This window comes from Cryptotermes secundus, unplaced genomic scaffold, assembly GCF_002891405.2.
Source record: "Cryptotermes secundus unplaced genomic scaffold, Csec_1.0 scaffold345, whole genome shotgun sequence".
Lineage (NCBI taxonomy): Eukaryota > Metazoa > Arthropoda > Insecta > Blattodea > Kalotermitidae > Cryptotermes > Cryptotermes secundus.
The window spans coordinates 2,973-16,904 of NW_019723306.1; the positions used below are offsets into that span (position 1 = coordinate 2,973).

A 13,932-nucleotide genomic window follows, 5' to 3' on the forward strand; every position below is an offset into this window, starting at 1 on the left:
TTAACTATTAGTAGTGTATACAGTTTCTCTGTCAACAATGAATAAAGTACCTATACAGTATGGTCTTACATGCCATTACAACTGAAATAGGCTAACCCAATCTATTGTTCACTTTTCAATACACAAAAAGCATTGTCTTTCATGAAACACAGCCACTGACATTACTCAGATAAACGGCAGAAACACTGTGTGGACTCGTGTGAAACAATTTCCAGCATCAGGGTAACAAGAACAAAAAAAAAATTATAAAAACCAAGACAAAGGAAATTACATAATTTTCCACTATAGTAAATTTCACACTACTTAATGATTCTAAATGTTTGTGGGAACATCCCACATTATCATGCATTTCTGCAACGCTCGCTCTTCACATCACTTTTCACCATCACGCGCGCTAACCAATCAGTCTGCTTTTACTGGTTCTCACGGTCTCTTCGCTTGCATATTTCTTATATTTTTTCTTATACGCTGAAGATGGAGGCGATACGATCCTCCGAAACGTCGGTTAACACCACATATGCACGGTGCCAAATCCCAGAAGAGTGCTTTCTGTTAATATCTTAATGATCAGCAGTGTAATACCACATACTGTTTCAAATATATACACTCTTACATATAAAATTAAATGTGCGTTTTGATGTTCATTTATATCTTCAAAATTAGAGGTCCCATCTATTGCAGTGTATACATAGTCTTTCCAAGTGGCATGAAGAATTCTGAGATTATCATCAATAATTTCTTAATGTCATGTCAATGCATACATGATATAGAATGCCTGTACTACCAGAAATAACTGAAACCAGGAAACACAAAGTGGAAAATCGCAAATGTCATAACTACAAAAAATGGGTAGTTCTGCCAGTTTGTAAGACAATAAAAGTCATCAGAACATAAATGTAAAATTATTATAATACATGTTACATATGTTGATTACATATACATTTAATCACACCCTGATCACACATACATTCAACAATACTTAAGTTGAATGCTGAAAAACTGAAATGTCCATCCCAATATAACGTTAATTTAAATCATATAAAGCACTTTTCACTTTAAAAATTAGAATGTGTTAACTTGTCACACAGCTTTTAGCAGAAAACTAAGATCTGACCCTGCTTCATACTCCTCAGGATTCTTTTCCCTGGAAAGCAGAAATAACTGTATAAAAGTTCTAAGTCATTTAACAAGATTAATGCAATGAATTCCCTGGAAAACAGAAATATATGTATAAAAGTTCTAAGTCATTTAACAAATTAATGCAATGAAATACGTTAGACTTAGTACTTTTTATAATCAGAGTTTCACTATAGTGACAAAAAACACTGAAACTGTCAATTTCTTACTGCTGAACAACTGGAAACGACTGGATGAAATGAACGTTTTAATCAGCACGTTCATCACCATGAGTGATTGAAATCTAGAGGCACTGCTTTCCCATAACTTCTTGCAGTTTTGTTCCTGAAGTTATTTATGACTAGCAGCCCTGAAGGTCCTCCTTCTCTGTCCATTGTCTTGGACAAAGTTCGCATTCCAGAATCTAATTGTTAGCAGCTAACTCTGAGTTTTAAAAAATGGGAAATGTACATCACATGATGTCCACTGCACCATGCAGATTCTTTTCTTTCCTTGTTACACTGGTATCCTCTTCCTCTAAGCTCTCTCTGATGTCACAGAACATGAATAGGAGGGAACATGCTTAAGGTCTTATTACATCAAATATCCACTGTATCTCAGTTGGTGCTGACTGAAAAATTTTGAAAAACTATAATTATGGCAATGAAATAGAAGAGTTGAGACTTTAATACAAAACTTGAAATAATACCTCGATATGAACTTGGTAGCTCACCAAAAAGTGCAACAGGAAGGTGGTAGGACTTAAACCTCATTGATATCTTTGTTTTTATGATACTGAAGAACAAATGGAAAGTACATAAAATACTACTCTCAGAAAATTAACGTTGTTCCTTTCTTTTATGAGTACATATTGATCAAACTCATTTTATGATACTAGTTTGTGATAGTGTAACAAACATGAGATGAGATGTGGACTACCAGCCTATGTCACAGATGAGGGAATTATAGATTGTATAGATCCTATCCAGCTGTCTTATAAACAGGGTGGTAATATAAATATACTCCTTCATAGAAAAAAATAAACAGTTATGGATTTGTGTACACTTTACATGCCACTATCAAAACATGCATTTAACAGTAAAATGTAATGGCTGATACACAACCATTGCCTAGGTGTATAACGTCAAAAGTTGCACACACTCCAATGATGCATTTAGAACATCCCATAACACAGTGTATGCACATAATGATTGGTACAATGATACATCTGTTACTCAAGTTCATTACAACTACACACGTGTGCAGAGAATTATGGGTGGAATATGGGTGGGACATGTGAGCAGAACATAAGCAATCCATGTTCATGGATATGCAGAAAACAGTGGGTTGACTTTTACTCATACAGCATAGCTCCTAATTAGCAATTAGTTGTGATTGTATAATTAACTGCTAACTTCATGGCACTGAGCCCTCCCTGAGAAGCCGCATGGGGCTAACAGCTCCTCACCAAAAAAAAATAAGCTTGTTATGAAAATTTGCATTTGACCTGGATGGATTCCTTGACAACGAAAGTATTGGTTGTAAACATGTTTATGTTCAAAATTACCTCCAACAAGATTTGTTCCAGAGAATCAGGGCGAGAAAACAAGATCAGAATGAAAATATTTTTCACTTTAACCAAAAAAAGATATATATATATATATATATAGTGAGACACTGTTCAGATACTTACAGCAATGTGATGACACTCCATTCTGTTAAATATTCATGATAAAAGACAGTTTCTTCCTTTCTTTCATTCCCTTCTTCAAAACTTCCGCATGAAAGCTAAGCAAAGCTTAACAAAGAAAACTGATGCTTCCCACTCTCAGAGAACCAATGGTACTGTCAACATTTCTTGAGATTACTTTTTGGCTTAAAAAATGAAAAACTCATTTATTATACTGTTACTGTACAATCTTAGTATTTTAACAAAAATTTACACGACATAACACCAGAAAATGTATTATGTGTTATTTAAGTCTACAATATGAAACAAATGTCTTTCACTTTGCAATGGCTTGTTTCTTCTGTGGGACATGACTTCCATAAATTTATTATCTATATGACTTCTTTGCTCTCCAGTCTAGGTACTCATCAAATTCAGCTTCATCTGCACTAGACGCTTCAAGGTCATCGTCACCAGCATTCCTTCTTCTATTCCCAGCTTTCACTGCTGTTTTTATCTCAATCTCCATGTCCTGCACTCTGTAAAATATAATTTTTTTTTATTCGCTTAGTGGGGTGTGGAGTCCAACTGGGTCCACTCGGCATGGCGGTCACTGATTGGCCTATTGGAGCCTGCCCTGGGTGATTATGATGATGGAGAATTTGGTGGAATGAAGATTGGCAGGGTAAACTGAAGTACTCGAAGAAAACCCGCCCCAGCGCCACTTTGTCCACCACAAATCCCACTTGACCAGACCCAGAATCGAACCTGGGCCGCCACGGTGGGAAGCCAGCAACTAACCGCTTGAGCTATGGCGCAGCCATGTAAAATATAAATAACACAGACAATTCCATAAGTAGGCCATGCATCTACACAATATGTTTCGTTATTACAGACTTCCTCCTTCAGTTCCCTGTTTGGTTTCCTCACATAAAATAATTCTTTTACCTGGACCAATTCCGCATCTGTTCATCAATCTCATCGATTTGCCTTTCTGCTGTGGCTTCTTCATGATCTTTAGTAATGATCTGTGCAGATACTGTGGACTGCTCCTTCATTTCTTTCTGAAATTTCTCCCATTCCTCTTCAATTGGGTCTTTGTATTCCACACTGCGTGCCTGTCAAAACAGAGCAACTGAATAAAGCTGCCAGTCACTCAGCTACTCATGAATTTCACAATATTTTATGGTACACGAAAAGTCATTACTGTCTTCATGAGAGCCCTCTACAGGTCTTTAGCCTGAGCCAGATTAATCCAGTTTATACCCACCCATCCTATCTTTCTAAGGTCCATTTCAACATCATCTTCCCACCTATATCTAGGTCTTTCTAGTAAAATTCTACATGCAATCCTCTTTTTCCCCATGCACGCTACATGACCTCATCTCATCCTTCTTATCCTGATCATTCTAATTATACTTGGAGAAGAGTACAAGTTATGAAGCACCTCATTATGCAGTTTTCTCCAACCTCCTGTCACTTCATCCCTCTTCAGTCCAAATATTCTCCTCAGCACTCTGCTCTCAAGCACCATCAATCTAAATTCTTCCCTTAATTTCAGAGAGCAAGTTTCACACCCATACAAAAACACACATAAATACACAACATCAGCCGCCTATCCATTGGGTACTGGGGACTTCTTCTCCGGAAGTAAAGCGACCGGAGCGGGAAGCTGACCACTCAACTCCAACTAGTGCCAAAGTGAAAATGTGGATCAATACATCCACTCCCCCCTACTCCTTCATGGTGTAGAGCTTAATTAGTTAAGCACAGAGACAACTTTATTTACTTTATCATAAATTATTCCAAGTTGGAAAGAACACTTTCTGCAGAATATGTGAGAGCAGATACATGACAAAATTTACTGACCAACAGCAGAATTCCGTCATTAAGATCAGCAGAATTTTCTGTACTAAACATGAACTGTACTGCGTTGGATTTGAGATTCTCATAGCAGTCACTAAGAAGAATACAGTCTTCTGGAATGTAACAACACGTAGTTCAGAGACAACCTGATGTTTTGGAGGAACATACTGCTTCCATCTTCAGGGTCAACAAACCAGGGAAGATGGTGGCAAGTACAGACAGTGACCTACATAGTCACTGCCATAAGAACCTCAACACCAACACAGTAATAATACAATTTCCACTGTACACACGTTACATTTGCTGCACACATGCACATACGAAGGGGGACCCAAAAATAACCGGAACTGACCTGTTGCGTGCGCATGCTTTGTAGTTACGAGTTGCGCTGCTAGGTGGTGTTAGCTGGGGGTCTCCCACGACTGTTAGTGAGCTGGCGTCAGTCTGAGTTAAGTGGTTTGTCTGTGGTGCTCTGTTGTGTGCGTTCCTGTTTCAACCCTTTGGCGATTAGTGAGATGGCCGACCAGAAGGAACAAAGAGTGTGCGTGAAATTTTGCTTTCTGTTAGGGAAAACTGCAGCCGAGACTGTTGGGATGCTTCGGCAAGCCTTTAATGATGATGCTTTGGGGAAATCGCAGGTCTGCAAGTGGTTTTCCCATTTCAAATCTGGCAACATGTCAACATGCCATGCCCCGGGCGTCCTTCGACAGGAAGAAATGACGAAAACATTGCCAAAATCAAACGTGCAATTGATGAAGATAGTCGAAAGACCATTGACCAACTTTCTGAGGAAACGAACATCTCATGGAGCACGGTCCAGCGAATTTTAACCGAAGGTTTGCACATGAGACGGGTGTCTGCAAAATTTGTTCCTCGCTTGCTCGGAGATGACCAAAGAGAAAACCGCGTGAATGTTTGCCACAACTTGAAGAGTGAAGTGCAGAATGATCCAGAATTTCTTAAAAGAATTGTGACTGACAATGAGTCTTGGTGCTACGGGTATGATCCAGAATCAAAGCAATCATCAAGCCAGTGGAAAACTCCAACTTCACCACGACCGAAGAAAGCGCGTCAAGTGCGATCCAATGTGAAAACACTGTTGATTTGTTTTTTTGATGTGAATGGCATTGTCCACAAAGAGTTCGTTCCACCAGGACAAACAGCGAACCAACATTTTTACCTGGATGTATTATGAAGATTATGAGAGAGTGTGCAACGAAAACGGTCCGAAATGTGGAGAAATGGGAACTGGTTGCTTCACCACGACAATGCTCCAGCCCACACAGCTTTGACGGTCCGACGGTTTTTGACAAGCAACAACATGGTGATTGTGCCTCATCCACCTTACTCACCCAACTTGGCTCCGTCAGACTTTTTTTTGTTTCCACAGATGAAGAGAAGTCTGAAAGGAAAGCGATTCCGTGATGTGGATGAAGTCAGAGAAAACACGCTAATCGCCAATCGCTAATCTCACTAATCGCCAAAGGGTTGAAACAGGAACGCACACAACAGAGCACCACAGACAAACCACTTAACTCAGACTGACGCCAGCTCACTAACAGTCGCGCAAGACCCCCAGCTAACACCACCTAGCAGCACAACTCGTAACTACAAAGCATGCGCGCACAACAGGTCGGTTCCGCTTATTTTTGGGTCCCCCCTCGTACATACAAACATATGGTCTTCAAAACTCAATTTGTGTCTAAAACACTGAATATTTCCTCCTGCCCTCTGCCTCTTTCCCATATCCAAACTCAATGAATAATAAAAAAAAAAGATTTACAGTACTTTGGACATTAGGAAGAATACTTACAACAAGAACTCAGCACATTTTCTATGCAGCAGTAAATAATGTTCCATGTACACAAGTAAAATCAGTCTGTGTGACTCATTCTGGTGAGTCACCTGGTAGAGCTGGGAATGTGTAGTCAGTATAGCGACTGGCAACGAGATGGACAACCAAGGGGTCAGAGTTCGATTCCCAGTAGGGTCAAGAATTTTCTATTCCTCCACTTCGTCTAGACTGACTCTGGGGCCCACTCAGGATTCTATCCTACGGGCTTCTTCCCCAGGGGGTAAAACGGCCGGGGTGTGAGGCTGATCACTCACCTCCAATTAGAGATGAGGTCAAGAAAATAAGGATCTATACTTCTACTCCCCCATACGTATTCATGGCCTTACATCTGGTGTTATGACAGGTATTTCATACAGATACGATTCACGTTTAGAAACATGCTGAACCCCTGGTGACTTAAAAGGGGAGGTAAGTGCACACAGCCGAATGGTCTGCTCTTGCAGACGGAGGGATCAAACGCTTTCTTATTACTTAGTCTGTTTATGAGCATATTAAGATACTAACTTTAGAAGGGCTGCGCCATAGCTCAAGTGGTTAGTCGTTGGCTTCCCATCGTGGCGGCCCGGGTCTGGTCAAGTGGGATTTGTAGACAAAGTGGCACTGGGGCAGGTTTTCTCAGAGTACTTCGGTTTCCCCTGCCAATCTTCATTCCACCAATTGCTCCACAATTACTCTTATCTATCATCTGGGGCTGGTACAATAGGCCAGAATTGCTGCAGTGCAAGGGACTTAGTCAGACCCCACTAACAATAAAAAAAATAAAAAAGATCCTAACGTGGAAAAGAATTGTAAGTAAACATAATGGACGGAAGTCCACTGTTATTTCAGATATTTACAAGGCCCTATTAATGAGATACATTATTCCTCACCTTGGCATCCAGCAGGGGGTCATCAAAAAACCTTCTGGAAGGACCTCTTCTTGATTTGATGCAACTGTTTTGGTGGTCTCAGGTGGTGGTTCAGAATCATCGTCTGATGGATCCTCTCCATCTTCCATTACAGTACCCTCATTTCGATTAACTTCTTCTACAGTTGCATGATTTCCCAAATCGAAAAAAATCTTCTAGCACTTTCGGCTGTGGTGCATTTTTTAGAATTCCTGTCAAAGATATAACATTTTAAAATTAATATAAACTAGAATCTTAAAGAAGACGTTGCATCTGTGACCAAGAACGACGTCACAAAAACCTAAAGGGCCGCGCCATAGCTCAAGCTGTTAGTCACTGCTGGCTTTCCACTGCGGCAGCCAAAATATAACATTGTAAATATTATGTTATTCATTTTCTTGTCATATTGCAGACCATATTGCAGCTGCGAGTTGTTGTAGATTACAACACTCGTAGCTAAGAAGGGAACACACATCACAAGACGCAGTTTATACAGAAAATAAGATAAATGACCCCGTAGTGAACGAACCACATACAAGTTTTAATTAAGACAAATAAGATGAATTATCTTAACAAGTTTTAGCGAGTGTAAATTTATCATAGTTGACAAATACGGACTTTTTAAATAATTTTTAAATGGTTTGTGAAAACATATGAGGGCAAGCAATGCAATAGATTAACGTAGTTGGGACACCTGATGATGGCACTGTGTTGCCGAAACATGTTGTGAAGTGACAGGAGAAATTGTGTGCACTACAGGACGGCCACTGTATACATATAATGGATAATATTTACATTTGACAGTCAGGAAAGTGAGTCATTCATCAGTCATAATGGTATGATACTGAAATCAAGTGCCCTCATACTTGTCTACCCCTTTAATAAATGTACAAAATGGATATCATTGTCACAGAAGTTTTATAACACATGTTTTATTTGTCAACAAGTGGCACTGAATCATTGTGACTGTTGTGTTTCAAAAGGAAAAAAGATTCTTCTGCATGCTCATATAAATGGATTGTATTTTCTGCAATTATTCTCGCTAACATTTTTGTAATATGAAATAGACATATTACAAATATATACTACGTTCATATAATGAACTTCAAAATTATTCCAAATAAACACTCAAAACTTCATAAGACTTTTGATATGCAAAACATTAGACCAACTTGCGTAATATAAATTTGTGATGATTTAAAAGATTCTGTATTCAGCTGAAAGAATTTAAAAACGCAACCAAGTTGGAATGTTCCATCTCAGCTGGAACCAAACCAAGCTTCCTCAAACAAAAAAGCAGGTATGAATTGCTATACTAACCTCTGAGCTTTTTAGGGGGTGGGGTCTCTTCAGTCTGTGCTGGTCTCTTGAGCTTTGGAACAGAAGGACACACAAAATTCACTGTTTCTTCTCTTCTCCTCATGGCATCAGCAAAGTTTTCACGATGTTTCTTGCTATTGATATGGACCTTCCATATTGCTTCACTGCGGACTACTGATTCACACACTGTGCATAACAGCTGTCCACTGTTATTGTATGTGAGAAATAAGTTAAGTATGTATAGATAATCATGAATTTAGAGAAATACTGAAAAGTAACCAACGCATAACTAGAATATGCACTCATGTTCACGTAACCAACTTACTTACTCATGGATCTGAGCCCTTCTGGAGGAGCCGCCAATTCTGCAGCTACTCAAGAATTTCCCAGCATTTTATGGAACCCGAAGGTTCATCACCGTGTTCACAAGAGCCCTCCACTAGTCCCTATCCTGAGCCAGATCTATCCAATCCATCCCATCCTCTCTCTCTCTCTAAGATCCATTCTAATATTGTCCACCCACCTCCGCCTTGGTCTTCCCTGTGGTATCTTTCCTTCTGGCTTTCCCATCAATATCCTATAAGCATTCCTCGTCTCCCTCATTCGTGCTACATGACCTGCCCACCTCATCCTCCTTGACTTGATCATTCTAATTATATTTGGAGAAGAGTAACAGTTATGAAGCTTCACATAACCAACTGCAAGTGAAAATTTGTATCTAACAAGTTGAAAATAATGTTATTTCATCATGTAATAATTTTTAACGTTTGTACTAAAATGTACATGCCTGACAAATAAAATGTTCTTTTTACCAATGAACTATGCCTAGGTCACAATGAAGTGCGGGCAGATTGGCATCAGTTTCTCACCGTGAATGACAATTTTAGTTCTATGAGAGTAGTTCATTTGGGACTTGCACTCCAAAGACCGACAATGAAATAGGTTTTCTGCCAAGCACAGGTTTACTACGCACTTATCACTAATTCAGGTGTGTAACATACCTTGTTGCACAGAATATTGTCTTAATTAAGTAACAGAACTTATGTGGAATCAAAAAGCACATTTCGACGTAGAGTAGCTTTAGTCCTTGTACAGTATTCCGCACTCTTAACTCCTAAACCTTGTTAACATCATTGTAATATTGAAGTCGAAATAACAACGATGCTACATTCAAAGGCTGAGTAAACCTCAATAAAAATACTCTGTTGAGAAATACAATATACACACAAATCGACATAATACTAATGTCACAAATAATGCACTCGGCAATACATAACCTAAAATTCTTACGCTAGAAGAATTACGCTACTGGAGAATCTATCTTCTTAACTGTTTCTGAGATCTTGCGTTTCTGTTCAATCATTATATGTCTCAAGTCATTCTGTGTAATCTTCTTCTTTCCTGTTACAAGAGATCCAAGGGACGGAGCCATAATCCATCACTACTTTCGGCATAAAATTTCTTCTTTCAATTGACAACTATGTTGCTCAGGGTCGCTCAGGGTCCGGGGTGTGCAACTGAGATAGGAAAAGGGAAACACGATAACTACTGTAGAAAGCAGTCTTCATAGTCGTCATAGTCACCGCCGTGAAGGCCGAAAAAGCATCAAATCTTACATGCTAACTACTGCCTCTAAGACCTCTAAGAGGTCTAAGAGCGTCTAAGAGCCTAAGAGGCTCTAAGAGCGAAGGCAGATAGTGCACGCAGGTCTCGACCAATCAGAGAGCCTAAACAAACCAGTTTGAATTCCTGCAGTTATATGCCGTTATTTTGGATCAATATAGGCAAATTGGTAAGTATGAATTTTGAGTTGATGTGGTTGCGAAACTAAAGTAGACATTTGCAAACGAAATTACAGCTCCATATTAAACATATTTTTTGTGTATTGTGATCAATATTGAACTTGCGAATATTTACATATTCAAGATTTTCAAGGTTCATTATATTGCTTCAGTAATTTCATCATGTTATCCATATTATTGAACACAACATAATGAAATTACTGAGGCAATATAATGAACCTTGGAAATCTTAAATATGTAATGTAGCACGAATGGGGGAGATGAGGGATGCATATAGGATATTGGTGGGAAAGCCAGAAGGAAAGAGACCACATGGAAGACCAAGGCATAGGTGGGTGGACAATATTAGAATGGATCTTAGAGAGATAGGATGGGATGGTGTAGATTGGATAGATCTGGTTGAGGACAGGGACCAGTGGAGGACTCCTGTGAACACGGTGATGAACCTTCGGGTTCAATAAAATGCTGTGAAATTCTTGAGTAGCTGCAGAATTGGCAGCTCCTCAAGGAGGTCTCAGCTCCATGAGTAAGTAAGTAAGTAAGTAAATATTATTGTGTTCAGCATTGAACTTATGAACGCCTCACAACCCTATGGGCCTTCATGGCCTGTTACAGGGATAGCTCTACTTTACTTACTTTACTTTTACACACACACACACACACACATATATATATCAGATTTTCAAGGTTCATTATATTTATAATGTGTATATATTAACCATCTTTTAGTGCATACAGTTTCACTTGTCACTTCACACTACACATTTCGGCATCATTCTGCCATCCTCAGGTGTATTAATCACATTAAACCATTGCACTGTCTGCCATCAAGTGTCCATTTATAAAATGATATAAAATGTGTATTGGTCGTTGTTCAATAATAAAATTTATATATTAAAACGTGTCAAGATCTATCATCTTACATGCCGTATATCAAACTCGTGTGTAATGCCATTCATCCTCTACGGGAGTCGTTCTTATGTTTTCATTGTGTATATACTGTGTCTTATGATGTGTCTTTCTTATGTGGCTGCGTGCGTTGCATTGCTGGACGTATGTGTGTGTAAAAGACGGTTAATATATACACATTATGGATACAAATCAGTGTAACAGGACACTGAAATACAACATTCATTATATTTGTTCAGTTAATTTATTATTTTGGCCACATTATTATGTTTAGTATTGAATTTGGAAACATGAGCATATTTCAGATCATGATGTTTGTCAGAGTTCTGCAGTTATTTTATTGCTTTTCATACACTAACAAATACAATCTTGATCTTGTTAACAAAAGTGTATATTAGATTCTCGAGTTTCGTTATACTACTGAAATTAATAACCAATGGAAACCTCAGTATTATTACTCCCTATACGTGATTTATAACACATTAATGTGACTGAAAAGCTATGTTTTGTGTAGCTTTCAATTACAAGTTGTAACCAAGGTTATGAAGTTGAATACAAGTATCTCTGATGGAAACAGAATTTTCTTTCAAGTTTACTCACCATCAGCTTTCCTAAACACAAGTATTCTATATATGTTACAGTTCAAATATCCATTGCATTTCAGTAAGGGGGTGTTGAATTGATGTAAATGAAATGTTCTTATTTTACAGGCACTGGTGAGAAACTTTCTCCGGATAAATAATGTTGCAACCTGATATCTTGTACTGCAGAGGTTCTTACTCCATTGTGTGTTTTCTGTTTTCGAGCACGAGACATGGTGAGTACCAAACATTATAATACAACACATAACAAATAGAAGCTGAAAGTAATAATAATAATAATAATAATAATAATAATAATAATAAGTACTTTTTCACATTGCAGATATACACGGAGAGTAAGAGGAATGACTCCCACAGTGGAGGAACTATGTGCAGGTTTAAATTTGGACAGATAGGATAAATAATCTTAACAAGTGTTTAATGTAAAAAAATTTATTATAATTGATGAACATTTTTAAATACTTTCTTAAATAATTTTACAATGACATAATGGCAAGCAATGAAATAGATTAACGTAAAAAGAGCACCTGATGATGGCATTATAGTGCTGAAACATGTTGTGAAATAACAAGTGAAATTGAGTGCACTAAAGGATGGACACTGCAAACATATCTTGGACGAAAGTCAGTGCAACAGGATGCTAAAATACAACATTAGAGTTTGATATCATTTAACTCATTCCACTCCAGATGGTTTGAGCGAAGTGATATTAAACTCGGTTCGAAAACAGAAAATACACAAAGGAGTAAGAACCTCTGCATTACAAGATATCAGGTTGCAACATTATTTATCTGGAGAAAGTTGCCCACCAGTGCCTGTAAAATATGGACATTTCATTTACATCGATTATTAATTCTAGCCTTAGTGTGAACCGGTGATTTTTTGGGAGGGAGCAGTAAAAGAATGCTGGTGGTATAATAGCATACTTTCTTACCGACAGGGCAAGTGGTATGATAGCATACCTTCTTATCGACCGAGCCCTCGACACTGGCAGCAGGCATTTTTTTTTATCAAAAGAGCTGGCTCTGGGCACCGTGGCAGCAGTGATGCTTCATGACGTCACGGCGGTTATGTTGCCTGGCAATAGCGGACGATAGCATTGAGTTGAAGAAAGCAGTCTTCTGGGATTTGGCACCGTGTATATGTGGTGTTAACCGACGTTTCGGAGGAACGTATCGCCCCCATCTTCAGGGTAGAAGAAAAAGTATAAGAATTCTGCAAGCGACAACACCGTGAGAAACGGTAAAGCAGACNGAACTTTCTCAAGTTTACGTGCTTGCTCATGTTCCTTTGCCAACTGAAGTAATTTCTTCTTGTGTTCACGTTCCTTACGCTCCCGTTCGGTTAGCCTAGATTAAAAAGTGAGATAGGAATACTAAGAATTGGGGAACTTTTACCAGATTCTTATATGAAACTCTACAGCATTTAAATAGATTCACTTACTCTTCCTCCTGAAACAGATATTCATCATCAATGATATCTGCCTCCAATTCTGCTCTCTTGTCCTTCTCTCTTTTCACTAAGTATTTTCGTCTTGATTTAATTCGCAGCTGTTGAGTAATTTTTAATCTACCTTCTGACTCAAGTTTTAATCGTTTGCCTGGTACTGTTGACATGCTTTATATTATTCTGATCGATTCTGATTAATTTTAAAAATGGCAGCCGTGCTGAAGTGCTGAACGTATTCCTCAGGGTGATGCAAGTCAATGCTGTGTAAGATTTGAGGCTTTCACGGCGGTAACTATGAAGAAAGCAGTCTTCTGGGATTTGGCACCGTGTATATGTGGTGTTAACCGACGTTTCGGAGGAACGTATCGCCCCCATCTTCAGGGTAGAAGAAAAAGTATAAGAATTCTGCAAAATTCTTATACTTTTTCTTCTACCCTGAAGATGGGGGCGATACGTT

General features: G+C 38.6%; 2 protein-coding genes across 2 annotated transcripts; both read right to left on the minus strand.

Moving 5' to 3' along the window:
- Nucleotides 1–2,994: 2,994 nt before the first annotated feature.
- Nucleotides 2,995–7,594, minus strand: LOC111861749 (zinc finger protein 830-like). The gene is given in 4 exon segments (XM_023846580.1): nt 2,995–3,324; nt 3,734–3,903; nt 7,376–7,407; nt 7,410–7,594. Coding segments are annotated over 4 exon segments (447 nt in total). The 5' UTR covers nt 7,504–7,594; the 3' UTR covers nt 2,995–3,173.
- A 5,018-nt stretch (nt 7,595–12,612) lies between these two features.
- LOC111861755 (pre-mRNA-splicing factor ATP-dependent RNA helicase DHX16-like) lies at nt 12,613–13,809 on the minus strand. The gene is made up of 3 exons (XM_023846587.2): nt 13,470–13,809; nt 13,285–13,375; nt 12,613–12,666 (listed from the first exon to the last, which is right to left on the minus strand). The coding sequence occupies exons 1-3, from the start codon at nt 13,640–13,642 to the stop codon at nt 12,613–12,615; spliced, it is 318 nt and encodes a 105-aa protein (XP_023702355.1). The 5' UTR covers nt 13,643–13,809.
- Between the last annotated feature and the right edge of the window lie 123 nt (nt 13,810–13,932).